The sequence below is a fragment of the Anabas testudineus genome, chromosome 2, assembly GCF_900324465.2.
Source record: "Anabas testudineus chromosome 2, fAnaTes1.2, whole genome shotgun sequence".
Lineage (NCBI taxonomy): Eukaryota > Metazoa > Chordata > Actinopteri > Anabantiformes > Anabantidae > Anabas > Anabas testudineus.
In genome coordinates, this window is record NC_046611.1 from 7,230,004 (window position 1) to 7,257,499 (window position 27,496).

General features: G+C 40.7%; 2 protein-coding genes across 8 annotated transcripts in view; one reads left to right on the plus strand and one right to left on the minus strand.

Moving 5' to 3' along the window:
* LOC113163671 (R3H domain-containing protein 1-like) overlaps nt 1-22,337 on the minus strand; it is a 43,013-nt gene extending 20,676 nt beyond the window's left edge. For 5 of the 7 annotated variants that reach the window (XR_003298926.1, XM_026362477.1, XM_026362475.1 and 2 more), the window contains exons 1-6: nt 22,195-22,337; nt 14,127-14,286; nt 9,675-9,873; nt 5,534-5,551; nt 4,864-4,953; nt 650-770 (exon numbers count right to left, since the gene is read on the minus strand). Coding sequence is in view for 6 of the 7 variants with exons in the window: in XM_026362477.1 (XP_026218262.1) it covers nt 650-770; nt 4,864-4,953; nt 5,534-5,551; nt 9,675-9,833 (388 nt within the window). In the remaining variant the exon portion in view is untranslated. Of the gene's footprint in view, nt 1-649; nt 771-4,863; nt 4,954-5,533; nt 5,552-9,674; nt 9,874-14,126; nt 14,287-18,842; nt 18,979-22,194 lie in introns of those variants that run through there. The other 2 variants (XM_026362474.1, XM_026362476.1) reach the window with 2 other exon arrangements.
* A 194-nt stretch (nt 22,338-22,531) lies between these two features.
* The window catches only part of zranb3 (zinc finger, RAN-binding domain containing 3), a 72,687-nt gene continuing 67,722 nt past the window's right edge, over nt 22,532-27,496 (plus strand). The window contains exons 1-2 of the mRNA XM_026362472.1: nt 22,532-22,656; nt 23,789-23,990. Of these exons, the coding sequence (XP_026218257.1) occupies nt 23,809-23,990 (182 nt within the window). The 5' untranslated portion in view covers nt 22,532-22,656; nt 23,789-23,808. The remainder of the gene's footprint in view (nt 22,657-23,788; nt 23,991-27,496) is intronic.

Genomic DNA, 27,496 nt, shown 5'->3' on the forward strand with positions numbered 1-27,496 from the left:
TTGGACAAACTGGAGGGCACTGTGCCGGAAAAAAAAATGTTTAGGATGTGACATGGTAAGGGATATAATTATTAGAAGGCTGTAATTTGCCAGAGCGACATGGATTGTGTGATAAGTATCATTAAAGGATTTGGCTTCATTTCAGTACTTTGCCTCCAGAGTCGCCACTGACACCTTGTCACCAAGATGATATCATGAATTGTATAAATAAATAAAAAAGAAAAAGATCTTTAGGGTGCACCACATTTTCCTTTCACATTTTCTATATGTAATATTTTGATGGAAAATAGCTCATGGTTCTTTCAAGCTCCTTATAGGGAGTAAGCAATGTTTATAAATGAGGCCCCAGGTGTTTATGATGTAAAGGAAGCCAAAGTAATAATGGAAATATTTCATCTCCTCTGACTGTGATAGCAAATCAGTTTCACTGACACTGATCTCACCAGGTCTTTGTGAAGGTTTATAACAAAAAATGATGATAACTAAATAAAAACAGGGCTGTTGCAGATTGTTAATGGGAAATAAATATGTTAAAGTGGTAAGAATAATACAAAAATCTGTGGATGTTCAAGGAAAAATCCAACAGAAGAACATAAAAAGAATACTTCTGAAATCAGCACGTCTCTATGGGTTTAACTGCATTTCTCACCTCTCGACAGCATTTTTCTCTGTGTTTTCTCAGGTTTCTCCTTGTTGCAGCTGTCCTCTTTCTCAGCTTGGTCCTGTGTGGCTTGTTCTTCCTTTTCAAATGGCTGCAGAAGGAATCCATCCTGTTCAGAGAAGAAAAAGATGTGAAAAACCGTTGGAGTCACAGATATGTGTCTGAAATGGTTGTTTATTAAATGGCCGAGGAAGTGTGAGAGAGTGTGTGTGCGTGCAACAATGTCAGCATTTTAGCATCAAACACAGAATGTGACCCGAGTCTGTTCTGAACAATGAGACACTCATTTAGACAGGAGGCATTAAATATGAGGCATTTAATTCTCTGTGTCTTGCCTCCGGTTCTAGGTTAATTAGGGAATAGTGTGGGCAAAAGAGGCCACTGAAAGACACTTAATAAACTCTCCTGATTTATCATCAACCCGTTTCCTTGCTGGTAATAATGCAGACGCATCCATTAATTCCAAATCACTATGGCAATTAATCTGCCAGATTAGCTTGTTTTTATTAAACCACCTGAATAAAACATGAATTTCAGCCCGAAATTAAACAACACAGCACATTTCATTCCTTAAAATTCAACATAAGGAGTTAGCTGTAATCCCCCTACAACTGTAAAAAAGGGAAAAGAGAAAATCCTAAAATTGACTGTGATGAACTCTGGCTTGTAAGACCAGTGTGGATGTTTTGTGTGATCTATTAAAAATGGCCTTGGTTTACCCCAGTCATGCTCTTTCTCACCACGCACACTCACACACGCTCGACTCAGAGGAGAATCTGATTTGCTTTTCAGGCAATTCTGCAAAGGCTGAAAAGAAAAGCTGAACAGAGGAAAGGGGTTGCCAGTGCACCATAAGTGGATTAAAAACAACTCCTGGAAAGCTAACATCAGAGAGTTTGAGAGTGTGTGTGTGTGTGTGTGTGTGTGTGAGAGAGACACACAAGAACGAATGAATGAGCGAGAGAAAAGATGACCTAACGGTGGGAGAGCGGCTCATAACCAAAAAAAGTCACGAGTTTGATCTCTGTAACAGCTGCGAACCAAGATAATGAGACGCTGCGTTCTCCTTCACTTTCAGACGCTCTGAATATATGTGAAAATGTAATATGCTAATGAGAAACGTGACTGACTAATTGCCTGAGCGAGACTCGGAGAAAGCGAAAATGAGGCTAGGATTGTGTGTTGTACAAGTGACACCGAGCTTGTGTGTGTGCGTGTGTGAGAGCGTCGAAGCAAAAGGATTTTTTCTGGTGAGAAGCGGTGATGTTTGCTACTTAATGCCACCCTCGGCATCACATGGAAGACGCCTGGTTGATGTGCAGCTGTTGCGAGCTGCCTCATTTGTTTCCTGACATCCATTTACCTCGAGATAAAAGAAAAACAGCATGAAAATGATGGTCTTCTGAATATGTAATGAACATGCTGTCACTCTAAAACAGTAAATACTGCATGTCTTCAGATGTCCTTGACTACCGGGCATTGATTGGAATTGACAGTCAGGCTTACAATATAAGGACATATTGTAGTCTCTCAGGGTGTGGAGGCGGCTTGGAGAGTCCATTAACGACGCATCGTTCATGAACGATATGGTGTTTTTGAACATATGGTGAATGAGAACGATTCTGTCAGGTAATATTTGTCCTCATAAATTATTAGGGATATTTACTCAATGTTTGAAAGAGATGCACTGAAACCAGTATTGAGGATTGGGACCAATATTATGCATGTGCAAATGCACAAATGCCACGTATAGCAACATTATATTATTTGGTTTATTGGTTTAGAGGCTGAGCAGAGACTGAGTAATAACGTACAACAATGGAAGCCTAGTGATGCGCTCTGTGTTGAAGAAGGGACGGGAGGAGTGCCACAGGCTGAGAGGGGAAGGTTGTAATTATTCAAAACGACTATGCTCAACATGTGCAACACAATCCAGGGATGGTATGAACAAACACTCGTTGTACAAACATAAGACAAACGTGCAGAAATAAAATACTCCTCATTCCCCCCACGTAGTGTCTCTCTTAACCCACTAAACCACCAATATTCTTATGGTAGCTCTATTGCATGATTATTGAGTAATTGTATCAGCAAATCTGCAAGTTGTGTCATGTCAACCACACTTCATTACTTTCAGTAGCTTTTTCAGTCTGAGGAAAGTTGGTAGAAGACCTCAAATTTATCCTCCAGTGTGGTTTCAGTTCACACATGACCTGAATTGGCTCGTTAGGTGGAGATGGAAAGGGGGGAGGTTGGTGTGTCTGTGTGTAATAGTCACAACCCTTTTGACCCCCATTAAAGTGATGGTTGGAAGGGCAGTAAAAGTGGGGGTTGACCATGTATGGCCTGTCGTGCTTCATATCTTCTCTGTTCAAAATGTGCACATCGTCCTCCAACAAGGATCCTTTGTCTTTCAAAAGAAGATACACAGATGATTCTGGTTCTGTGGTGTTGCTCCTCCTGTGCTAGGCCTTGTTAAGTGTCTGTTTAGTTTCTCCATTGTAGAACTCTGGACACTCTTCACTACGTTAGATCACTCAGAGAGTTCTTCAGACAAAGGAACATGCACCGTCGTCCTAAGATGGCCGCCAATAACCATGGAAAATGACCTTGCTTTAGAAGATCAACACATGAAAGTGTCACTGAATAACTTGATCACATGACCAAATCTTGGGAAGTAAAGTCTAAATGAGGTTTTACACCTCCACAGCCTATAGGGGCCTTTGGTGGGGCTTACAATTTGACAGTAGAGAGGTAAAAGGGTAACAATGGAACATTTTTCAATTTGATAATGATGAGGTTTGAATGACAATCAGTAATCTTACAGCTGAAAGTCTACACGACTAATGTGTTTTTTCTCCTCTTTCTTTATTGCTTTACCTTGTCCCTCTAGGTTAGGCTGCTGCAGAAGGAGTCTTGACTGCGGGCCCAATAATAGTAGCGGGGGAAATATCAGTAGTATTCAATTAGAGCGCTCCACAGCTCTCTGTAGCTGACGTGTGGAAATTGTAATTTCCTCGACATGATTGATGGCAGTAATACAGGACGTCGTGTGAGTGCAGACGATGCGAGACTGTTATGGGAATAACACCGCCCTCTGGTTATGGTTCTCGGTGCTGACTGGCTGAAACACCAAGAACAGACACACCTGTGTATATGTGTGTGTGTGTGTGAGAGAAAGTATACTAGGAGCTGTGCAGAGTGGCATGTAATGGAGAAAGCTTGATGAGAGGGGGCTTTGCCTGGAGATACAATGTAAAAGAAGAGTTGATTTAGCAAAGTAACGTCCAGCTCGCTGTTGGAGCTCCACACTTTCTATTTTGATGATGTGATGTTTTCATCAGGCGGTCACGGCCAGGCATTTAATCATAGCTGTCAGACGAAGGCTGCTAATCAAGCATCAGAGGTCTACCTGCTCAACTGTAATGAGCTGAAATGAAGAACTGATCCCAGGTCAGAACTTCAACGTATGCATGTTGACTCATAGGCTTAGCAAACTGGTACGAGAATGTCACACTGGGCTTAATGAGATGACTGATGAATTCCAGTGTTTAAAAAGCAACTTCTACTCCATATGAACAGAGTGTTACTGAATATGAATTAGAGATGTGCCAGTATCACACTTTCAAAATTCAGTTTCAACAATTTCACTCTGAATTGGAAGCTGAACAACAAATCGGATGTTACAGACGGAAACAAAAACCGGTATAAGTGTAAATTCTCTTAAAGAAATACTCAAATAAATTGTGCCTCTTTCAACTTCTATGAACCAATTCATATTTTAAACACATTATCAAGTGTGGAAGAATCAAGAGCATCTTGTATCCAAATTTAACCCAAAGTTTAAATTCCCTCCACTATAAAAATACCACAGCCAGAGATGAAGTTGACAGATGAGCTAAAATATAAAGTGTGTGATCTTGATGCATGAGGTTTCCTCTTAGTTTGTTGCATAAAATGCAAGTGGGTCCCACTAACATTTTGACTCAACATTAACCATTAAGTTGCTGTGTTACTGTACTGACTGTAGCTAGACTTGCACGAGCAATTAGCCTGGCTTGCTGGTCCCACTGTGTCACTGTTTATGGTTTATAGTGTGATCTGAAAATGACAAAAAAACTCAGTATTGATGCACACAGACGTTGTGCGTACCAGCACATCTCTAATGTGAACACACTCTGGTTATTCAGGGAGATTGTTACCTGAGGTGCTGCTGAAGGCTCAGGAATAGGGCAAGGACAGGACTCTTCACACACTGCCAGGCTCCGCACAAGCTTTAGCCTGGTGTTGGACTAAGGGAGGGGGGTGCAGGTAAGTGGGCACAGTTAAAACCATGCACACATACAACTGCGTCAATATCATCACAAATCACAGTGACAAGCGAAAGGAAAACTGAAATAACCAGTGAGCACAATCAATTCTTGTAAGCAAATTACAAATTATCGATATTTTACATTTTAGCTGACAAAGTCTTTTCAGAGTGATGGAGCCTTTAAGTGCTAAGATGACTGTATAGTGGCTGCTGCTATTCTCAGATAACCAGTAAACATTTTCATGTACGTGCACCCAAGTACTGTCATGATTTTCATAAGGGAACATTAACAGCAATGCAGCAAGCACACAGGAAATGTCCATGTCAAACTACTGTTTTTTTTCCAGGCACATTTCATACTAAAGTCTCCACTGTCATACATAAAATGGTATATCAACATATTGTAATGACGTAATTATTGAAATCTGCGGCAATGCATGTGGTGACAACTTGCTTCACAAAACACAGGTGTAACATCCAGCTCAATCCAAGCAAACAACACAATCCAAGTGCACAGGCTGGAGCATCGTTACACGACATGCATGTTGAGCGTACCGTACCTTAGAGTACTTCACAGGCTGTCCAAAAGGAGGGGAGGGGTGTGGGGAAAAAAGAATCAAATAAAAAAATTCAAACAAACCGTAGAAGTTTGTAGAGGAAAAGTGAAGAGGTTTGAATTAAATATTACTGCCCTACATTTTGTGCATCCATGTGCTACAAGCTCTAGTACGACAATTCTCACACACACACACACACACACACACACACACACACACACTTTTGTTTGGCAGTTAGTGTGAGGACACTCATTGACCTAATCCATTTTAAATTTTGTATTCATCCCATGTACTGCCTTACCCTAACCATTACCCTAACCAAACCCAATTCTAACCCTAAAACCTAGTCTTAACCCCGAAATTGTTCTTTGAACACTCTTTCTAATTGTGAGGACTGGCTAAAATGTCCTCACTTTGTAATAATATCCTCAGTCTAATGGTTAAAAATTGATGCTGGTCCTCACAATAATAGCCATACAAACACACACACACACACACACACACACACACACACACACACACACACACACACACACAGAAACAAAACATCATGTAAAGGCTGTTTTTATGTCTGTCCATAAACTGAAAAATGTATGTGTACAGAACAAATAGTAGCAGGACTGATCTGCAAAAATAAAATGAAGACTGACTTTGCAGCATGAAATCTCAAGTTCAACATTAGCTATTCCCTGCAAGCATGAATTAATTTCTGCAGAGCATATGCTATCAAAGTGGCTGCACTGTAGGACCCCTTTCTCTCATTCACACTCGCACACACTGAAGAAAACAAAACACATTTGGCTGTGAGCGTTTCAGGTCAATTTTCTACACTTCTCCCAGCTCCATATGGTTGTGATGTGAATCAGACCTACACGCTGGAGGTGAGCTGCAGAAAGCAGAGAGGGACTGGCCAGCCAACAGTGTGTGAGACAGCTTGGTACCTCTGTGCTTCATGCACTGATGGCTGTGTGCATGTGCGTGTGTGTGTGTATGTATAAACAGAAGGTCTCTCAGTAGCACGCATACAGGAGTGGAGGAGGGGGGAGACCTGGCAGGAGCCAGGTCAGTCTAAATTGTAACAGAGCCCAGTCCTCTGTTTCCTAATCCCAACATGCATCCCCACACACAGAAACACAGCTCTGTCCTTCCCACCTGTCCTCTAAAATCAAAGGACAAACCACTCCCCTCAACACTGAGCTCAAGGCCCAAATAAGACCTATAAAAAAATTAAAATGGACCGTTGTTCACCCATCTCCAATGGCTGTGACCTACCGCACTCCTTTCTACATCAGGTAATACGAATGTGGAGGAGGGGAGGGAGAGGGCTGCGACTGTGAGCGCACTGCTACCCCAGCTAATTGAGCGACGTGGGGCCAGTGGGGAATGAACAATGCCGGCAGCAGATAAAGGAACAGGAAAGCGGGAGAGAAAAAGGGCTGAAGTCAGCAGAAGTAGGGCGGCCACCAGCCACCTGTCCTGCCGCAAAGGACGGAGCTGGAGAGCTGGAGGCAGATGGTGGCAAAGTCACATAGTCTTTCCTCGCCCTCATTCCTCTGTCGGAATGTTTTTCTATCACCTTCACACCCCCTACCCTGTCCTTGTTCCAACTACGTTCACCTCCTCCCCCATTTCTTGTCCCCGTTTCCTAGCCCCTTCATTTCCCACCACATTTTCAGACATTTAACCGTGGCCCTTACACAGAACAACAGAATTAGCCTCAACTCCTTTCCTGAAAATTAACACTGTGGTGGCAGTCAGTGCAGTCAGCGTATCTTGGCATATCCCATGACCAGGGACTAATTACATCAGGGTGAGTGTTAGAAAAATGAGGAGAATGAGAGATTCTGCTATTCTGAATATAAAGAAGTCATAAAAAATATAGAGGAGGCAGGAATGCATACAAAGTCAAATTAAGGCGAGACGTGGAGGTGGAAACGACTGAGGCAAAGAGCTGCTTGCATAAGTATAAGCAGAAATGTCAAGGACTCCTCATTTCAATCACTATAAATGGTGTTGGTTGAAGTGTTGAAATGTGGTATATTCAAACAGTATCAATTTCATTCTAGTGTGGTTGTTGGTATATTTGATTTTAGGTTACCAATTTGTAAAAAATTTACGTTCGTTGTGGTAATTACATAATAACGCACTGAAGTTCTAATCAAGATCAAGTTCCAATCAAGAAAGATCTCACTTTGTTCCCAAAAGTAAGATAAAAGTCATATAAGACACATTTATTAACTAAATATGATGCTAAAGCAAACAGACAGTTTTTGGGCTGAGCTCCATAGTTTTGTTACTCTAATAAAGCCAATGAAAATATTCAATGCGGTACTTCAAATATTTTAAAAAGGTGGTAATAGGCAGATTCTGTTACTTTTATACCAGAGTTAATCTAACCGTTTCACACTGCTTGCTGTCTTTATGCTAGGTTAAGTTAACTGGCAGCTAGTTACATTTAAATAATAACTGTTCAGTGATGAGAAGGGTATAAATATCTCATCTAACTCTCAGAAAATGAAACCAAACAAGCATATTACACAAAATGCTGAACTGCTCCTTTAAAAATACACCACATTTAGGCAATCTAACTAAGCTATAATGTGGTATCTGTAGCAGAATAGTTCAGTACTGTAGTAAAGAAGAAACCTAATCTTAGACTGAGTACGGTTTCTATTGTTTGTTAACGTTAGTCTTCATAAACTACTGGTCATATTAGACCAACTACGGCTATATAACAGCAAAAGCCCTAAGTAGACTGAACTGAGCAATGGTGTGTTTTATTGCTGATTAAGTCCATTTTTATATTATGATTCGAAAACCTTCATTGATTCACTTTAAGTTATTTTTCCCCAGTCTGATCTGGATAGATGAGGTTTTCAATTTCTGCAGGCCCTGCCTAAATGATTTAAAACATGGTCAATGGCTAATTATTTCAGCCAGGACTACCTTATCAAAATGACTAATTGATGGGAATTTTGTTCTAACCATTGAAGTAAAAGTTATTCTCCACCTCCATCTTCTTTGCCCTGCTCCTCCTCCTGTCCCACACATTCACCTTACAACCTTTCATCCCATCCCCGCCTTTCTCTTCTTCCTCGTGTCCCTCACCTCTCTCCCCTGCAGATCCCCCATGCTGGTGTCATTCTGATCCTCAGGGTAACAGACACAGGAAGTTGGTAGATAAGCCAGGATTTGAGCTCCAGATTATCTGCCTGTCAGACTCCAACCAAAAGGCCAGATTGGCCTAAATCCTATTTTTAGGCTGCAGCCAAAGAGACAATTCGTTTCCTTCCCTGGATTTAGTTGCCTTGACCACACTTGAAGAGATTTCTCGTAATTTTGCCATTTGCGCTTTGAAGTGTCCACACCTCTGTAAGCCCAACCTGGTCGACACAAGTTTTAGCTGAAAAGCCAAATTAACTAGTGTAAATTTTCTGCAGTCCCGAAGCGCATACAGAAAACTGCAATAGCACGGAGACCTAATTAATTAGCAGTTTATTTGAAAGTGATCTCAGCTGTCCCAAATCCCCTGCAGATCCAAACCTACAGAGGGAGCATCTGGATACATGACGCTCGCTAGTTCACATGCCCAAATGATCTTTTCCACAAACTCAAAAGTTTTGAGCAAAGAGGACTGAAGAGTCTCACTCTGGCTGACCTAAATGCTGTTGTAAAGCAGAGTCAAGTTCCACATTATTATTTCAGTCTGTGCAGATTACACTTTTTCAGGAATAATTCGAATCTGCTGAAGCAGCAGTGAAAATCCATCTTGAATGCCGCAGGTGACAAGATATCCCCAGGGCAGTTTGTGTTTGACGTTGATAGTTAGTGAATTTTCATGGAGGTGAGTGAGGAGAAAAGTGAAAATGTTTGGTGAAATGTCAAGTGTCCTCAGCTCAGCCCTAGTCTGGTCAGGGTTGCTGACAAGTCCAACTTCTCTGATTAGACGTTTATGAGTATAGTAGAAGAAATACTGAAAAATATGCCATCTGAAAGTGACAATTCCCTTCACAAAAGTGCCCATTCATTCAGTCAATACATTACTGGTCAGTGGTTTATATGGCACAAATGTTACCGGAGGGTTTCTAGGGTGAACATAAATCTCCCTTCCCTTGTGGAACATGTCACCAATCACCAATCTCACCTGTACGTTACTCTTGTTGTTACTGCTGTGTTCATCTCTGCTGCTCTGGCTCTGGTCCAAGACCTCAGACTTGGTGGTGTTGTCTTTGGGAGATGACACCGGGTCAGCGGCCTCGGAAACCTTCATCGTTTCAGTGTCAACGGTATCTGACATTCTCATTGCAAAGTCTTACAGGGAAATGCTGGCAAATACGGAGAACCTGAAAGACAGGAATGTATCCTTAAGGGTTATAGTCTTTGACAAGGTAAAAGTAAAAAGTTTGTTTTTGAGATATATGGGGTTCTGTATGTGGGTAGCTCATTAAACGTTTTAGCATTTCACAGATAAATTAGTAAATACAATAGAGCACCCATTAAGTAATAATATTGCCAAAAGATAAGTTTGAAGTCTATATATTTACTGGTCACATTTATGGATTAAAAAAAAAGAAAAAAAAGATGAAACTGAAGTGAACAGCAATGATGACTATAACATTCCTGGATTCTTAAAACTGCGTTGTTTTTCCTTTTTCTTTTATTAGTTTTATTAAGAAGTGTTTATTCACTAATTTGTATTTGCTCGCTTTCTGTTCCCTTTCCAAGGAGCTTACAAAATGGCATGAATGTGTAAATTAACACCATAACGATATACTTTTTCCACTGACTGGAGCAGCTTTATTATTTGAGAAATGACATAATCATAACAATCATTTTGTGATTTAACAACTTGTTAAAAGGCATGAGACAAAGACCAAGGCATTAAACATCTTTGTGCCAGTGTACAGTAAAGGATGAAAACACAGATTTCAGGGTGTGCTTAGTGGTTGTAGTGGTAACGTCCATCATCTTCATCCCCCTCCTCCTCCTCCTCCCACAGACTGTGAGAAAGATAAAATGTACTATGACGTCCAGGTAAATTAAAGTATAAACAGTAAATAAACTTAATATGTCAGCTATTGTTAGCCATATATAAAGTATATACATATATATTATCATCATAATAATGATTTTCAAAAAAAACTTACGTGTTCACACTGGATCATTAAATCAGGCCTGCAGCAAAACACCTGCTCTTCATCCGTGGTATTGTCCACATCTTGTTTGAAATGTGCAGTGAAATGACTGCTCACTTAGTTTCTGTTTGTCTTATGGGTATTATATTAAAAGAGAAATGCATTTTACTGCAGGAGTAATAACCATGATTCACCCCATGGGTAAAGATGCAAATTTCCCACAGAAAAGCTTAACAAGCATTTTCAGATTATCATTTGATCCTTAGTTTTCTTGTTGAAAATTTTGGGTTGCTATGGCAGGAAAAACACAGGCGTTACGGGTGGTAACATTAATAAAGGTTCAATATCTAAAAGGAGTTCAGAAAAATATTATTGCTATCAGTTACACCAAAAAATGTTTGTCATGAGGAAGGTCTGTGTAGACGCAAACAGGAAAAAAAAAGTAGAGGTTCACAGTCTGTGGTCATCAGTCATTCTGTCGGTGTTGTTTCTCAGCTTTGCAGCTGTTCAGCAAGAGACAATGGACATGACTGCACAAGAAGCAGCCTGTCAGTTTGCTCCCATGAGATCAAACAGATTTAGATTAGGGTCCGCCTCTACCCAGGCCAAAAGAAAAAAAAAATTGATGACGTAAATAGAAAGACTGACTTAAAACAGGACAAGGTTTTCCCTTTAGTACTATACTTAATTTGTTAAAAATGCAATTCATTATGAGCTAAAATGTGAATTAGCCTAAGTTATTTAAATTCCTATAAAGGCATATTATTAAATTGGGTTTTTACTTGTCCCAAAGCCAAAGTATCTAACTGAACCATAAAGGTTATATCAACTATTATCTCTTTTGGTTAGCTGCAAAAACACTGTGACATTTGTAGTTGATGTCAGCTTGTTGCAATAAAAAGCATCATTTTGAAAATAAAGGAACTTCACATTCGGCTTCACAAGAAGCCAATTCTGGAACATTAGTTGCTTTGCACCTATGGTCCACTCCAGGAAATATCTGTGTAATGCCATGACCTCCCTATGTTGAAGTCATGGTGCGAGTTCATCCTGCTGATATGCCCTAATTACGCATTCGGGCCCCATGCAGTGAAACACGCACACAAGAGGGGAGCGCAGACATCTGGTACATGAGAGCTATGATTAATAGGTTAATTAGAAAAGGGCTCATCAAATTCACTTTGCACATCAAAAAGAGATCCACACATGACAGCACGTTTTCAAGGCTTTACTGTGTACGTGACTGGCAGCGTGTGTTCCAGTCTTCACCAATCAGCAGGACCTCAACCTATTTGCCCGGCAGTGATCAGGGCCATTATCCTATCTGATCACTGAGCAGCAAAGCTGCTGGCTGAGACTTGATTGTTTATCTCCATCCCAAAAGAGCTGAGACAGCGAGCAGGAGCTGCTCTCTTTAAAGGGTGGCATCCAATTCCTCTATGTCAGAGTAATTGGTTTCTAGTGAGGTCTGCGGCTCTCCTGAGTTCCTCTGCCTGGCAAATGTACCTCTAACCCAATGCTGTGTGAAGCTAAGAGGTTAGCTAAAATTTAGCTGGGCACTGGAGAGTCAGATGTTGAATTTCAACGACCTGTCAGACGTTTGACAAAAGCAACCCCAGCTGCTGCTTTACATTATTTTTACATTCTGAAGGAAAACAGCTTAATACTCCAGAGTGATGTGCACGCCTTTGAATTTTTAGTGTCTGTTGCTGACATTTTGATGAGTGAAGTCTCTTGAGAGCTCTGTTGAAGATTTGCAATATTGGACAGATATTTTCAAGAGCTGGGCTTGTGATGGATAGCTATTTTGTCCCTCACCGAATCATTCATTCTTCCAAACACATTTTATCATGGGACTAGAGTGTTGGACTAAATTTGTCTTCAGACTTTGATGGCATTTGAATTTCACTGTCTCATCTCTCATGGCTGAGGTAATTGCACCGTATGCCTGTTTAGAATCCCTGATGTTTTGACTGCATAAGTAATATGGCTCATCATTTGATCCTTAGTGTTACATTAAGGAAACATCTGGGAATTTAGGGAGCAGCAAATTGGTCTCTTATGAGTGAGACTTTAAATGGACGTCAACATATTTTTCCCTTCCTCCCATACTTTTAAAATACTGACTTCACTGCAGATTTAAGGTTTCCCTTCTAATACAGTAGAGCACTATAGCATATACTAATGAAAGCAAATAGCTGCCATTGTACCCAGATTCATAATTACTCTACAATATGAGAGCCGTACTGTACCATCTACTCTTAAACATGTCATGATCAACTATGTCATGATCTGGGACTACAATAGTCTTTTGAAAACCTTCAGTTTAAAGGGAAATCACTCATTTATACACTACTGTAATACTCAAACATACACTGCTACCATACTGCTTACATTATACTGGATTAAGAATCCTATGAAATATAAAAATGAAACAACATCAGTGTTTTAATATTATATGTGAGCTTTTCTAGTAGTATGAGAGAGGATTTCACATGTATAAGAGAGATAAATTGTAATTAAGCATCATATTTAATATAAGTTTAAGATATTATATAAGTAATATATAGGTTTGAGAATATATTTTATATGTGAATGGGCACTCAGATTGTCTCATGTATGTAGAGAAATTAGTGAAAATGTTTGTGTAGGTATTGGTTAATACAGACCATGATGAATAATAGTAAATATATATTATGTAATTTCAGGTGTTTATGTGCAGTATTAGAATTAGGTACAAGAAAATATATATGTATGTGTAGAAACTCGGCGAGCAATAAAAACCTGCTGAAAAAACAAAATTTCTCTGTGTACCTAAATGTAAGAGTCAACTGATAAAATAATGTATATTCACTTCTATATTATCACCTATGATTACGGTTTATGATATTGTAATGTATCATGGCAAACATTTCATATTTACATTGCAGTCAGTGTACTTACAAATAAATAATTAAAGTTAAATTCCATTAAAATATGTCAGTGTGAGATGTTCTTACTGTGCAATTAGGAACTTTCTCAGAGCTTTAGAAATAATATTGTGATGATTAGTGGTTTTTTTTTGTTTGTTTTTTTACTTTGTTAGTGCTGCCCATCTTTTTAATATATACACTGTCATCCATCTGCTCGTATACACATTTCCTAGTCTGAGGTATACTGATGAAGTGCAAAGGAAGCAGACTTCATCAATAAATTATGATGCAAGTCAAACAAGTGACTTTCTTCTCTTCCACTGAAGAAACAAAAACAACTGTGACATATCAAACTTTATAAACTCTACAGATTAATTTCTGCATCATAAGTAAATGCTGCATTTCCATTCCACTGAACATGAGTAGTGGCGCCAACAGCTGTTAATACTGACATAACAGTAATGGAAACAAACACACTTTACTTTTTTAATTGAGTATTTATCATATTCCCTGACTGACTATTCAAACTGAAATAAACAGGAGACGTACTTTTTAGATAGCCAGTGGTGGTTGTGGTGTAGGAGGATGTGGCTGGTGAAGTCGATGAGGCCGAACCTACCGATGCCATCTGAGAGGTCTTTGCCCATGTCTGCTTCAGCTGCTCTGAACAGCAACTGGGGCCTCCGACACCCTCATGACCCCTGCTGACCTGCCAACCAAAGAGGCACAGAGTTAGCACTGTGGCGTTAAAGGTGAGAGAGGTCAGGGGTTTGAGGTCACACCGACTGACAGCAGTCAGGATGTCAGCAACTCTGAAATATTTGTGTGTCAGAGCAAAATGTAAGTGTGGTTAGTGTGTATTTCTGGGTTTATGCGTGCCTGTGCACAATAAATAATGGATGAGCACAAAGATGGGAGTGCGGTGGAAGCAATAGGAGAAGGCACCCCTGCCAACCTCGTAAAAACCAAGCATTAGGAATTCAGAAAGCAGCAGGGAAGATAGCATTTCTCAACTGAAAATCCTCTGCCATTTGGTGGCACGTAAATTTCAAATATGCCAGCATACAAATTGTATTTTCCAGCAAATTCCTTTCCAGCTGAACTACAGGGTGACAGTAGTTGGGGAGTACACACATCTGAAAATGCCAACATCAACAGGACTGCAAAATACTGACAATATTGGAGAAAGTGGTATAGTAAAAGTGACACCTTTATTACTAAATCTGTATTTTTCTGTGCACCTTACTTGACATTTCATTCAAATTTCTGGCTTAATTAGCTGCATTTCTTCTCTCTGTTGTGGAAAAAGTGACTTTATCGTTTGTCTTTACTGGCTACAGTTCGACGTATTTTGTCAAATGAGGCTAATAAACAACAGCTAACAATTATTATTACTGATTGATCCTCTTGATTGTTTACTCCATTAATCCATTAATTGGTTAAACTATAAAATATCAGTGAAAAGCACTCATAAGTGACAAAAGCAAATAAACTACTTAAAATTAAACACCTTCACAACAGATGAATGAATGTTTAGCAGTTTTGATTAAGAAATAGAAATTAACTTAATTACTTGCTGATAAACAACTCTTACAGCAACATACGTAACTGACCCATGTCCAGGCTTCTCATTGTCTCCCCGTTTGTCCCTGTGCCTTTTCCCCCCTTCAATCTCCGTCTCAGTGAGCAGGCGAGGTGCCACGCCGACTCTGGCACCCAACTGTGCCAGGGCCTGGCTGCTGCTCCTAATGTGGTCTTAGTACAACCCCCGTGCCAGCCAAAAAGGTCAAGTGAAATCCCTGCTCACTTTATAATCTTGCTTCTCATGACACTTCTGCCTGCAGCCAGAGCCGCAGATGGAGAGGATGACGGGCGGGAAAAATGCGCCATGGAGCAGTCACCATTTGGTGCACTGGTTTTGTTCAAACTCATCGACATGCTTGTAGAAATTTGATATCATACACAGAAACTGTAATTAAAGAGAACAATGACTGTAAGTAAATGGGAAATTTAATCCATCAAGCTTTAAAATGATCATTTTAGCAAATCTGTGAGAAAACTGTCCCGGCCTGTAGCATTTCTCCTTGGCATTGGCAAAACCACAAGTTATGCCCAAGGTAGACTCCAACCATGAATGCTGACATCATTTACATGATTAACTTTTATCCAGGTAATCTATTACTTTAAGCTGCCCATCCTAAGACAGAATCACCCATCTTTTTCCTCCTGTTCCAAGAAGCTCTTATCTTCCGCTCTTCTTTTCCGCTCATCGCTTTCTAAATGCACCCAGCACTTTTACACGGTTGTTCATGTGTGACAGAAGGATCATCTTGGTGCTGTGGCTGTAGATTTCCTCTCTTTCCTCTTAGCTGAAGGCAGTAGTGGTGCCATTTAAAGCTGCTGCAAATAGGAGTGCCAGCTAAATGTTTGAAATGGAAAAATGTGGAGCCTGCTCTGTAATTCAGTGCTGCTCCTGCAGCTATCACACACACACAGAGTGTAAAAGTTGCTCTGACAGCGGTGCGGCTGAGTCTGGCCATGGGCGCTCCAGGTTTTATAACCAGAGCTGCTGAGCGGACAGTGCAGACTCGACTAAGCCGACTGGCTTCAGGACTTCACACCGAGCCAGTGTGTGTGCAGTATGGTGAAGACAGCCCTATGAATGCTAATGGTGCAAACAATGCACACCCAAAAATGTCTTGACAGACAGAGACACACAAACGTCACTGACGGTGCTAAACAGCTTCTAACAAAATCTAACACCGCAACCCATGCGTATACGCACGTGCACACGCACACGCATGAAAGCAGCAGTGAACTTGAAGAGACGCTCCTCCTGCCTGTGCGTCTTCCAGTATTGTGCTGTAGCTGACAGGGAGTGGTTCACTGGCATTACAGTCGCCGCAGAGCACAGCAACCTTAACGAGACTCCCTTAGGCATCGTTCAGTGTCACACCACCTTTATTGCCATGCCCAACGGCATGTCAGCAGTCTCACACACATCAAACCTGGCCTTCTGCACACAGCTGCAACACAAATTCATGAATGTATTAAAATCACATATATGCTAAATTAGATGAATATAATATTAGATTAGAATATGAATATCAATGACATGGAAATAAAAATGACAAATATCAATAAAAATTATCCAGCCTCCGCTGAATATCCTATCCATATATTTTTGATGGAAATTAATTCTTGAAAAATACACAGTGGGGGTGATAAGGGTGGCCGTCAGCTGAGCACAGTTAATCATACACTGTGCTCATAACGGACTACTCTCATGGACAATTATGTTCGATGGCAAGCTAATGAGAAATTTCTCAATCACTGTGAAGCGCATAAGAGCCTGCTGGTGATGGCGTGCACACACAGGAAGAGACGAGCAAGCACACTCCAGTGTACTTATTTTCTTTCCCCTTCACACAAGCACGCCCGCACACACAAACCACCTGCCTTTCTCTCACAAAGGCTGACCTTTCCCTCCCACACCTCTGCTGTTCTGCACAGCTCTGCGTGGATCAGGGCTTGTGTCTAAGCTATAGGCAGCTCAACTGGAGGTGAAGGACCCTCAATCCCTCCATCTATCTGCTGCTCTACCCCCGACTCTATTCTCAGCAAAGAACGAGGAGTTGAGTCAAACACGGGGTGAAAAAGAACAAGCCATCTACTTCACAACCTTCTGGGAGATCACAAAGAAAATCTGCTAATTTGATTTCTATACGCATGAGTAAAAAACACAAAGTAGCAGCATCTCCCGTGCACGCAGTCTCAGATTAGATGTTAAAATATAAATCATGCTTTATTGCGACCGATGAGCTTTTGTAAGTGTCACATAAAAAAGGACAACGATTTGAGCGGTGCCAAACAGCTGGGATATTGTGTGTAGAGATGTGGAATACTAAACAGAGCTCTATTCAGTGAGGCATTGTGAGACGAAAGCACAGACTCAAACCCAGAGGTAATGGCATGTCTGTGGGCTACATTTTTTTCTGATCATTTTTGGCAAATTTAAACCACAGGAAACAACAAATGCAGTCAAACATTTCGTATATATACAGTTTGCCGATTTCCAAACAAACCAACAATGAGTCAGATTTATAATAATTCAGCTTCTGCAGAGTGCAAAGGACATGCACCCTGGCTAATAAAAATCAGGGATCAAATAAACAGTTAATTAGGTTACTAATGCTGGCTCATACTCATGGTGCTGCAATAAAATTGATTTCAGTATTTTGCTAAACTGAGTAACTAATCTCCTATTTTCTAGTCATTTCTGCTAATTGCAAAGCAAGAAAAGCACTGACAGGGGAGCTATATAATTGGAACAGAAAACGATTAGTGTAAGCCTATGAAATGATATCACTTTCATACACTGCTTGCTTCAATTTCAGGGCGACTGAGGCAGTGTCAGTTTAAGGAACTGCCTGTAATAGCTCAGACTGAATTAACAGAAAATAAAACATAAACAGGCACGAATTAGCCCTTAATTGTGCTGCTCGCTCTGCCTCGAGGTCGCATAAGACTGAGCGTGATGCAGTGCAACAGAGGCGCAGCCAGCCAGCATTAATAAATTAAATCCACAGCAGAGCATGTAGGTAATCCATTACCTATCCCATAGGAGGGCTTCCAGGGAATATCAATCTAGGCAATTACAGAGAAACAAATACAGAAAAGTAACATGCAAGTCTAGCAGTTTTAGTCTATGGAGCCTTATGAGAGAGGAATAACTCAAAAAGTCAGCCAGAGTCATTAAAAGCCCATTTACAGACAACACCTGCAGAACAAACACGGGAGACAAGAGGATGAGCTTGGCTGGGAAACAATGCAGAGCAAAGCCTCTTATTGGCTGATCGTGGTTAATTATCCTCATAATGAAACGCAGAAGCTGCACTACTGTAGCAAACTGGTGAGGAAATTTCAAAAGCTCTGGTTCAGCTCACAGAGTAAGACAGCGCTGACAGCACACCAAATCTCATGTTGCGCTTAGTTTAACAAGCCAAAGAAGAAGACGGCACACTTGCTGAAAAAGAAACACACAAGCTGATGCTGAAGAGATCTTCTCTTGTTGATTTTTAGTACAGAACATGCTCTCACATAAATAATACAAGTAATATTTAAAAACTGCTTTAAAAAAAAAAAAGGTACATGACAAAGAAATTGTTTAAGAGAAGAAGAAGAAATTAAACTGCAAGAAAATAGCAGGAAATCAGAGATCAATGGTTGCTCACTAACAAAGTGGCTTGAAGCTGCTGGACCTACCTGCCCGGCAGCTCTGCCCTCCATTCCTACTGCTACTCGCCCGTTTAGTTTCCATTGTACAGGAGGCACAATTTGCTGGAGAGGAAGCTGGAGTCGCCCCACAGCTCACTCCTCAGCAGCTGCCTGCTGCCTCCTGTACGCTCACTCGACTGAGTGAGTGTAAGACAGGGAGAGGGTAGTGTAAAGGGAGATGGTGAGGGAGAGTGGGTGTCACAAAAAGGGAGAGAGAGGGAGAGATAGAAAAAGAGAGAGAGAGGAAGAGAGGGTTGGAGGGAGGGAGAGTGCTGTGCGAGCACAAGTCTACCTGCCACAACCCATCAAGCCAGCCAGCCTTGGAGACAGCGCCAAATCAACAGCTGGCCCCTGTATGATGTCAGAGCCTCCACAGCCAGTCACAGCAGCCGAAGCCAGCCGGTGCTACAGAGCGCTGACTGAACCAAAGTCACCAGCTAAATGGGGCTCTTCATTAGCTACTCTGCTTTAGGATGGAGGCAGGGGTGGGAGGAGGAGGAGGAGGAGGAGGAAAGGGCAGTCAGGGACATAGGATGGATAGAAGGAGAACAAGAGGAAGAGGAGAGGAAGCTGAGAAAGCAGGAGGGTGGGAGGTAGTAAGGGAGAAAAAGGCAAAGAAAGGCACACGGGAGGCAAAAAAGAAAGCGAAGGAGAAAGAAAGACAACAAACAGGGAGGAGGAGAGGACAGGGGATAGGAGCGACATGTCTGTGGCCAGCTAGGTGCTCATATACCAGGTGGAGAGTCGATGGGGAGGCGCTGGCCGCTGAGAGGCCGAGCTGTTCACTGGGCTACCTTCCCATTAAAGCTGGCACCCTGCTTTTCACACAAGAAGACAAGGCTACGGCTAATCCCACAGCCTCACAGAGAGAGCCGCCACCTGAAATACCACCCATTACTGACACAGAAAAGTGAAATACTGCAATAAAACATTTAGCTTTAGGCAAATCTGAGATAATCTTATTGGTGGAGCAGATCTTAAAAACACAAGCATGCACGCATAAAGAAAGAGAGCAGCTGCTTGTGCATGAAAACACCACACCCTTAACCTCCTCCCTTTCATCTAAATATGCCTTTCATGACTTTAAAGGATTTAAAAGGAAAAACAATAAGGGATCATCGCCTTTGCAGTACTCACTTTGCTTGTTTATTTCACTAAAGATCAAGTGTTCTGTCCACTTTGAACATGCAGAGGAGAAATCATGCTTTGAGCTCTGAATAGAATCTACTTGATGAAGCGCTTTCATCAGTAAGTGACTGACAAGCTGTCAAAGACATAGGAAGTCACAAACAGGTCCTGTGTGTGGAGCCGGAGTCTAGACTGCCATAATGTGATTGTTTTTGTCCTTTCAGTCACTCAGACTTTAACAGCAAACACAGTGGGTGGAAAAGTTCCTGCTGTCACTTAGCAACCAACACCAGGCTGCGACAACCGATCCAATCCAATCCTGCCTCATAATTGTACCATTCGTTATGCCAGGTCTCTGAAGAATTTATTATTGTGCTTCCTTAATCCCATGAAAAGGTCACCAATTGAACAAACAATTTATGGATAGAGGGATGAATAATTGAATGGCCCACACCAAATATTATAGGAAAGAGATTTTCCCCCCGTGGAAGACGATGAATAATTTAGTCATCGGGCCACATCTTTGGTGAAAGCTATTACACAACATCCTCAACCTCAATATCTGATAATGTCATCAGCTCCAAATATGCCCTAACCTGCGTAATGAATGGTCAACAGTGTAGCGGCTGCAGTGGCCCGAACAGCCGTGGGTGAAACTGTTTGGGAAAACAATTATTAGCATTTATTTTAAGCCTTGGAGGGGTGTGCTACAGAGTACAGACGATCATAAGAGAGCATTTGAGCAATGATTCGATGCTGTAACTACCACTTCCTAATACACTATACCTCACACTGCAGGTAAAAGCTAAAATGTATTCCTCTAACATGGGTCCAATCAGACTGAGGACCTCTAGACTGATGTTAGACAAATAATAATTGTGATCATAATTCAACACACACACCACTAATACGGAGTACAGTTTCCATTTCTGTCATCTCCACACTCAAAAACAGCACCCTGCTGGCTGTGCTAGTATCTTCATGAAAATGACACTATCACGATGCTCAGCCTCAGTGGAGATAACTTGCAAGCTTTCACTTCCATCTCTATCAAGTCTATGATGCTCAGAGTCGCCTCAGAATGATCATGGACACAGATTACTTATTAAAACAGCATTAAAAATTTGTTCTGATTCAAAGGCCTTTAGCTAGATGATAAATGCAGTTCAAGTCAAGTTTAACTAGTCATATAATTTATACATTTACCGAGAAGAGGAAAATGTTGTACTATACCACTCTATATGAGTTTTTCATTTCAAAGCTACACTGCATGAGTGATTATATTTAATGTATATTTGCAGTTATTTTGTAGACATCCACAGGATTACTGGCGTTAGTAGATCTGACACCTTTGAACTAATTGCTCATGGTTACATGTCATAAATTAATAGGCTTGATTAATTACCTTCGAGTTGCCTTTCTATGGACTCTTTAACAAATACGATATCACATTGACAGTTATTTATCTAGCACAGAGAGACCATGATACAGACAGAGTGTGGATAATCAATCATTTGTCGTGATTAATCATTTAGATGAATATAACTTGAGTGCTAGTCCGAGTTTTCGCTCCCTATTCCACAGCGAGCCCGTCACACCAGACTCCATTACAAATTTGGCAATTTAACGCATCCTGCGGCGTACGTACGAAACACGGAGCCGATCTAACATTTCTGTCAATTAGATAACGAAACGGTAAGACATCCGACTATGCAGAGCAACAACTGATTTAAAGCTCAGTTAATTGAAATTGCTAACAAGCAGTTCAGTACACATTGTTCGTTGCCGCATATATAACTAGCTGGTAGTCGAAGCAGGCCTAAAAGTTATTAAATTAAACTGTGTTATTCAATAGCTGTTGTTTAGTTCTTTCGGATGAACGCCGAATTAAAGTATGTTCGCTTATATTTTAGGCACAGGGTTTCATTGCGAGGTGTACAACGTTACTTTAGCCAAAAGGCAGCACAACATTATGAGCTACATCTGCGCTGGATCGTGTCGGGGCTAAGCTAGCGATTATTACCTGGCACTGAGGCTTGCTAACGCCAGAAAACGGCCAAACACCGGCGCCCTGAGCTGTCACGCATTAGCAAAAGAGAGATGTTTACTGCTAACGAGCTGCTGTTACAAGACTGCAGCTACCCGCTTTATGTGTTGTGGCAAACAAGTAAGAGCTGGACAGGATGCTGCAGATTGTGTTATGTTGCCTTACCGCTTTGGTTTACAATCGGTGCACGGCCGTTGTCTCTACCGAGCGTGAAGCAGCTAGTGTTTGTGGCGGAGTGAAGACGACGACGAGGCGGCGGAGTCCGGCAGGCTGACGGGGAGAGAGTGCGTCACCTCCTGCGTGCAGCACGTAGGGTGTTGAAAATTTATCACGTCGCGTCCTCGCTGGATTTTCATTCCACGCATGCACTGGGTTTGCCCGGTAATTCCGTCTGTGCATTCAATATGCTATAACACTACTGTAAAGTATTTGCACCGTGGTGTAAATTGTGATTAAATCAGATCGTAGAGTTTAAAGACGTCGCCTTACACACCCGCTGATAACTGCGGGCTGTGGACACCTGGTGATATAAACCGAGTGCACCTTGAATTTGCCGCGAAACTTTTTAGTCTCTCAGCTCAGTCTCAGAAAGTCCATCTCATGGAGGGGGTTCATTCTGTCTCACGGGTAGGGAAACGACCCATACAAAAATAATACTCGTCGCTTTTTACGCAGCTTCGCTAACACAACCTTTTCAAATGAATGATATGTGATTTTTTTTTACTGGGGCTCTGTTGTTACTGATATCCGAGAAACTGCTGTGGCCACATCGGCTCTGACTAACAAATACATATGTAACATATAAACACACCACACGTAAAAATAGAGCTATGACGTTAGCATGTGTATATATCTGTTATATGGCAGCTAGGCACCTTCAGAGACATATTCTGGTCAAATTCAACATATAGATAAGAGCTGAACTGCATTTCCGCTTTTAAATAAAGAGCAGTACTTTTATTTTTGAAGACGTGTGTGTACTTCCGGTTTGTTTTGCTATCTCTAGCTAAAGATGCTAACATAACATTTGTAATATTACTTTTTTCAGTCTGTTAACTCTAAATATTTGAGGTTGTCGGCCTTCAGTCTGCTAACCTAATTCTGTAAGTCCTCATACATTGTTTATAAACCTATGGAAAGATTTAATATACGTTTTCCATTTTAATAATGTGTTACACCCATAGTTTCTTTCAGTTTTTATTACAGAAGACATCTTTATGAATGCTTCATGTTATTATACTTTGTGTCTCAGACACTAAGCTACAGTAAATGAAAACTGTTCATATTAAAGAACGAGTGGCTCCTGATTATATTTTTAAACGGCAACCAATTATGTGATAATTAACATAATAGCTATTATGACAACCTTTAATAACTAGACAGCAGCTTGTTTGTGCTTTCCTATCTGTACAACATTAGTGTTATGGGAAACAGTTACTTTTTGACACAGTAATGATTATGTGGTGCTGCTGGGCCAACATAAAAAATATGTTGCTGCCTGCTCATGTAGCTAACTAATGGTCTTTGTCTACTGTGCTACCTCATCCAGCATCTAATAATGCTATTCCTGTCAGAGCTAGTACACCACACTGGATTGTCAGTCAACAACATTATAAAAAATGCTGAAATAAGTAATAAAAATAGTATATAAAAAACCTCTTACATGTCTGATAACTGCTGCTGATAATTCAGACTAAGCCTATCTTACATTAGGACACACTGGTATGTACATTTTGTTGTAATAATCTTTTTTTTCCAGGCTAAATCAGAGCTGGCTGAATGAGCAACAACCAAGAAACTGATGAAGACTTACTAATGGAAATGGATGATAATGGCCCACGGACCTCTTGCTGTGATACAAGATGGTCACAGCAACTGTCAGGCCTTCCTCACAAGCTCCTGCAGCGCCTGATGCCTTTCCAGAGGGAGGGAGTGGAGTTTGCTTTATCACGGGGTGGACGGTTAGTTATATTCCAGCATTGTCATTGGATTTATGGCTAACAAGTTTTTATGTCAACGTCTTTGTTAATGTACATCTTTGACATCAAATCAATACTAAAATGCAGTATTCTGAAGACATTAAAATTAAAGGTCAACTTACATCTTGGTTGGAGACTTACACTTAAGTAGATGATGTTCATTTTGAGTGGCTCTTTTAGAGAACAGTGCAACCCCCCTCTGGGTTTGTGCCACTTTGCAGCCTTTTTATTCTACTCCACCTCTGAAGTGTGTAAATATTGATTTATTGCTATGAAGATGCTTTCAAATCACATCTATTGTCTGAGCGATTCATAAAAGAAAACAAGCAGCTTCTAGAGACTTTACTCAGCAACACATTGGTAACCAACAATTACAGGGAGAAGCAGTGTGTTTAAGCGAGACGCTTCAACTTCTGCCCTACAGGAGCCACTTAGGTAACCATCTACAATAACAAGATAATATTAAAGTGTACAATGCACCTTTACAGTAGCACAAATAGGGAATTGCCATTAAGACTAAACTAATGAAATTTATACAGCAATAGCTATCTAAACATTGCTAGTATTAGCTAAAACAAACTGCCCTAGGCTACCTGTCTTACCACACCGAGTAAAACTGTAGCAACAAAACTACACAGTGTATTGAGCTGAGAATGTGTGTGCAAGCATAATAATGTGCATACATCCTAGTGACACAATACACAATCCTACTAATGGTGAGAAAGTATAACTTGGAATGAATGTAAAGGTGGCAAACAATTCCAAGAGTACGCTGTACAAACATTTTAGGATGTTTATTACGGTTTGAGGATACCAGGTTTTCTTAGAATGCCATGAATAGAAAAGTTTGTTTACAAAAATACTCCAAATGTTTAATATCCATAAATGCTGTCCCAATCTGTCACTCAGCACTAATCTAAATCTAAATCTGTGTATATTTTGCCTAAGGGAGATTTAAAGTGGGTAGTTTCAGTGCACCTCTATGGTGCAATAAAAAATGTGATTTTCCGTTAAGTGCTAATACATAATGATGGCTCAAGAAGTAAAAAGTAAAAACACGCCCATCAGAAGTTTGTGAGTTTTCTAAAGTCTGTAAGTGTTTGGATGTGTTGAGAATTAGCTGCAGGGATAGGCCTGTACTTGGCCATTTCCTCTTCCCTGACCAGTCGATGTACGCTTGGGTTCTTGGGAAGGTCAGCACAGGGGGAGCCAATCTGAGCGCCACTGCTGTGATGCGGATCGGCCATATTGATTCAAAAACACTGGGAGGCACTGCTTTGTTACATGGGTGGGTCAGAAGTCAATTGGCTCTCGCTGCACTATGTGGACAGATACCTCAGTCAATTGGCATCAATGTGACAGTAAGAGCAGCGCGGGTAGTACTTTCCTCTGGAGACAAGAAGAAGTGGCACAAGACATTATATGTAGATCTCTGAAAATAGAATGAGCTCTGGCATGATGCTTGATATCTATTTAATTAGCTTATTGATATCTTAATACAGTATTTAAAATAACTAACTAGCTAACTAGTGGCTGGTTAGTGTAGCGTAGGGGTCCTTAGGCAAGACCTCCTCACGCTCACCCTGCCTACCATTGTATCTGTATCCTCCTTGTAAGTCGCTTTGGATAAAAGCGTCTGCTAAATGACTAATGTAAATGTAAATTCTCAATACCAGTACTATATGACATTGTACACAACAGACTTACAATAAAAATGGTGGAAATAAAAATATGTGTAACTACAGTAGGTTGAACAGACCAAGTGCATTTGGAGATGTATTGCATTTTAAGAAATAAGTGTAATGGTTCTGGGAAATGTAGGATATCACTAACTGAAATAGTACTAGATGAGGCAGCTGGCAGACAAAAACTAAAAGTGAGACCTTCATTATCAAATGAATCTAAAATGCAGTGAACATCACAGATTTATGTTGAATATCAAACAGTGGAGGAGGATCAGTGGGCGTATTTTCCCTTAAATCTCATAGTCATTGTGTCTTTTCACATCCAGAGCATCAAGAGTAGCGAACCAGAACATCAAATGTTGTTGCAATTCAAATACTTATGCAGCCCGCTGTAACAGTGTGTGTAGGAGGCTGAGGGATAATGTGGGAAAGTTGTGGCACAGTACAACAATAAAAACCCATGAGATGTGGTTGATTGTGTTGTTTGGAAAGTTGGGCAGAAGTTTGCCATTTGAGTGCCGACATCTGTATACATTATGCTGTTTAAAATGTACCCAGAGTACATTTGTAAAATGCAGTACTGAGTGGGCCTACCAGATACTGAAAAGAACATCAATTTGGAGTAAAAGTAAATCCATTAAGCGCTCTTGGACACTTCCATCAAGGTGTTGACTGCAGTTTAAATACAGCCATATGATGCAGCACATGTCCAACCTGCTCTGATTTGTACAAAAATATCATTGCAAGTGACGGCCCGTGCTTTTATTGAATAAGGCCCGCTCTGCTGATGCAAGAGAGGATCAATAAGCAGACTGGGTTGTCTCTGCCAGTGAGAGTCATTTCCAGAGATGTTTGTTTGTTCACATACAAGTTGATGTATTTACACAACATTTGTACTGGTCCATAAGTGTTTTTCAAACTACAAAGACTATTTGGAGACATAAAATCATTGGGCTACCCTGCAGCACATTTGGGAGTTACAGTAATGGTGGTACAATGGAACTTATTTCCAGAGTCCCTGTAGAAAGTCCATCCATGTAAGACAAATGAAATACAACCAGTTTTAAATGTGACTCAGTGGACATTAGACAAGTAGCACTATTAGCAATATGAAAATTATGACTAAATATGCAAAAGGCACACTGAGTGTATTAGTTACTCATACAATCAGTGTTGATAACATAAGTGATCATAACTGAAGCTATAAAACATCATGCATGCATGGCTGGATGGATGATTCCTGATTGGTGCTGCTGAGACTTATGTGACATCATCTTTTCCCAGCTAACAGAAAACAAAAAATCTAAAGTGAAACAATCAAAGATGTTTAAACTGTAAGTAAAAATAGCATCTGTGTGGCTCCACCTTGCTCAAGGCTTGCTGAGGAATCAGTTTACTGAGGATTGTGTCAAAATGAATGAAAGATAGGTCAGAATATTCTGTTCGGTCCTAACTCTAAAACTGTAGCTTCTTCAAACTTCGCTCTCTCCTGAGCTACAAAGGACATTATGGGTCTGCTTTCCCCTACTGAGTGGTACTTTTACAACTAGTAAATCTGATGTACATGTGTAAAATCAATGAAGCTCCACTTTAATGCAGACGAAGGGGGATTCAGTACACACATCAACATGAAAGCTGGTGTTTAATGTTTCATAGCTCTGTCACTTGCAGTGTTTGCTGATTGTTGGACGTACTTTATGATGATAGGTTGAAGCAACAAAAGCCCATTTTAATCACTGTCATTAAACTTCCCTCTGACAGCTACTGGTCAGTGTTGCATATTGTTTGCATAGTCGTATAATA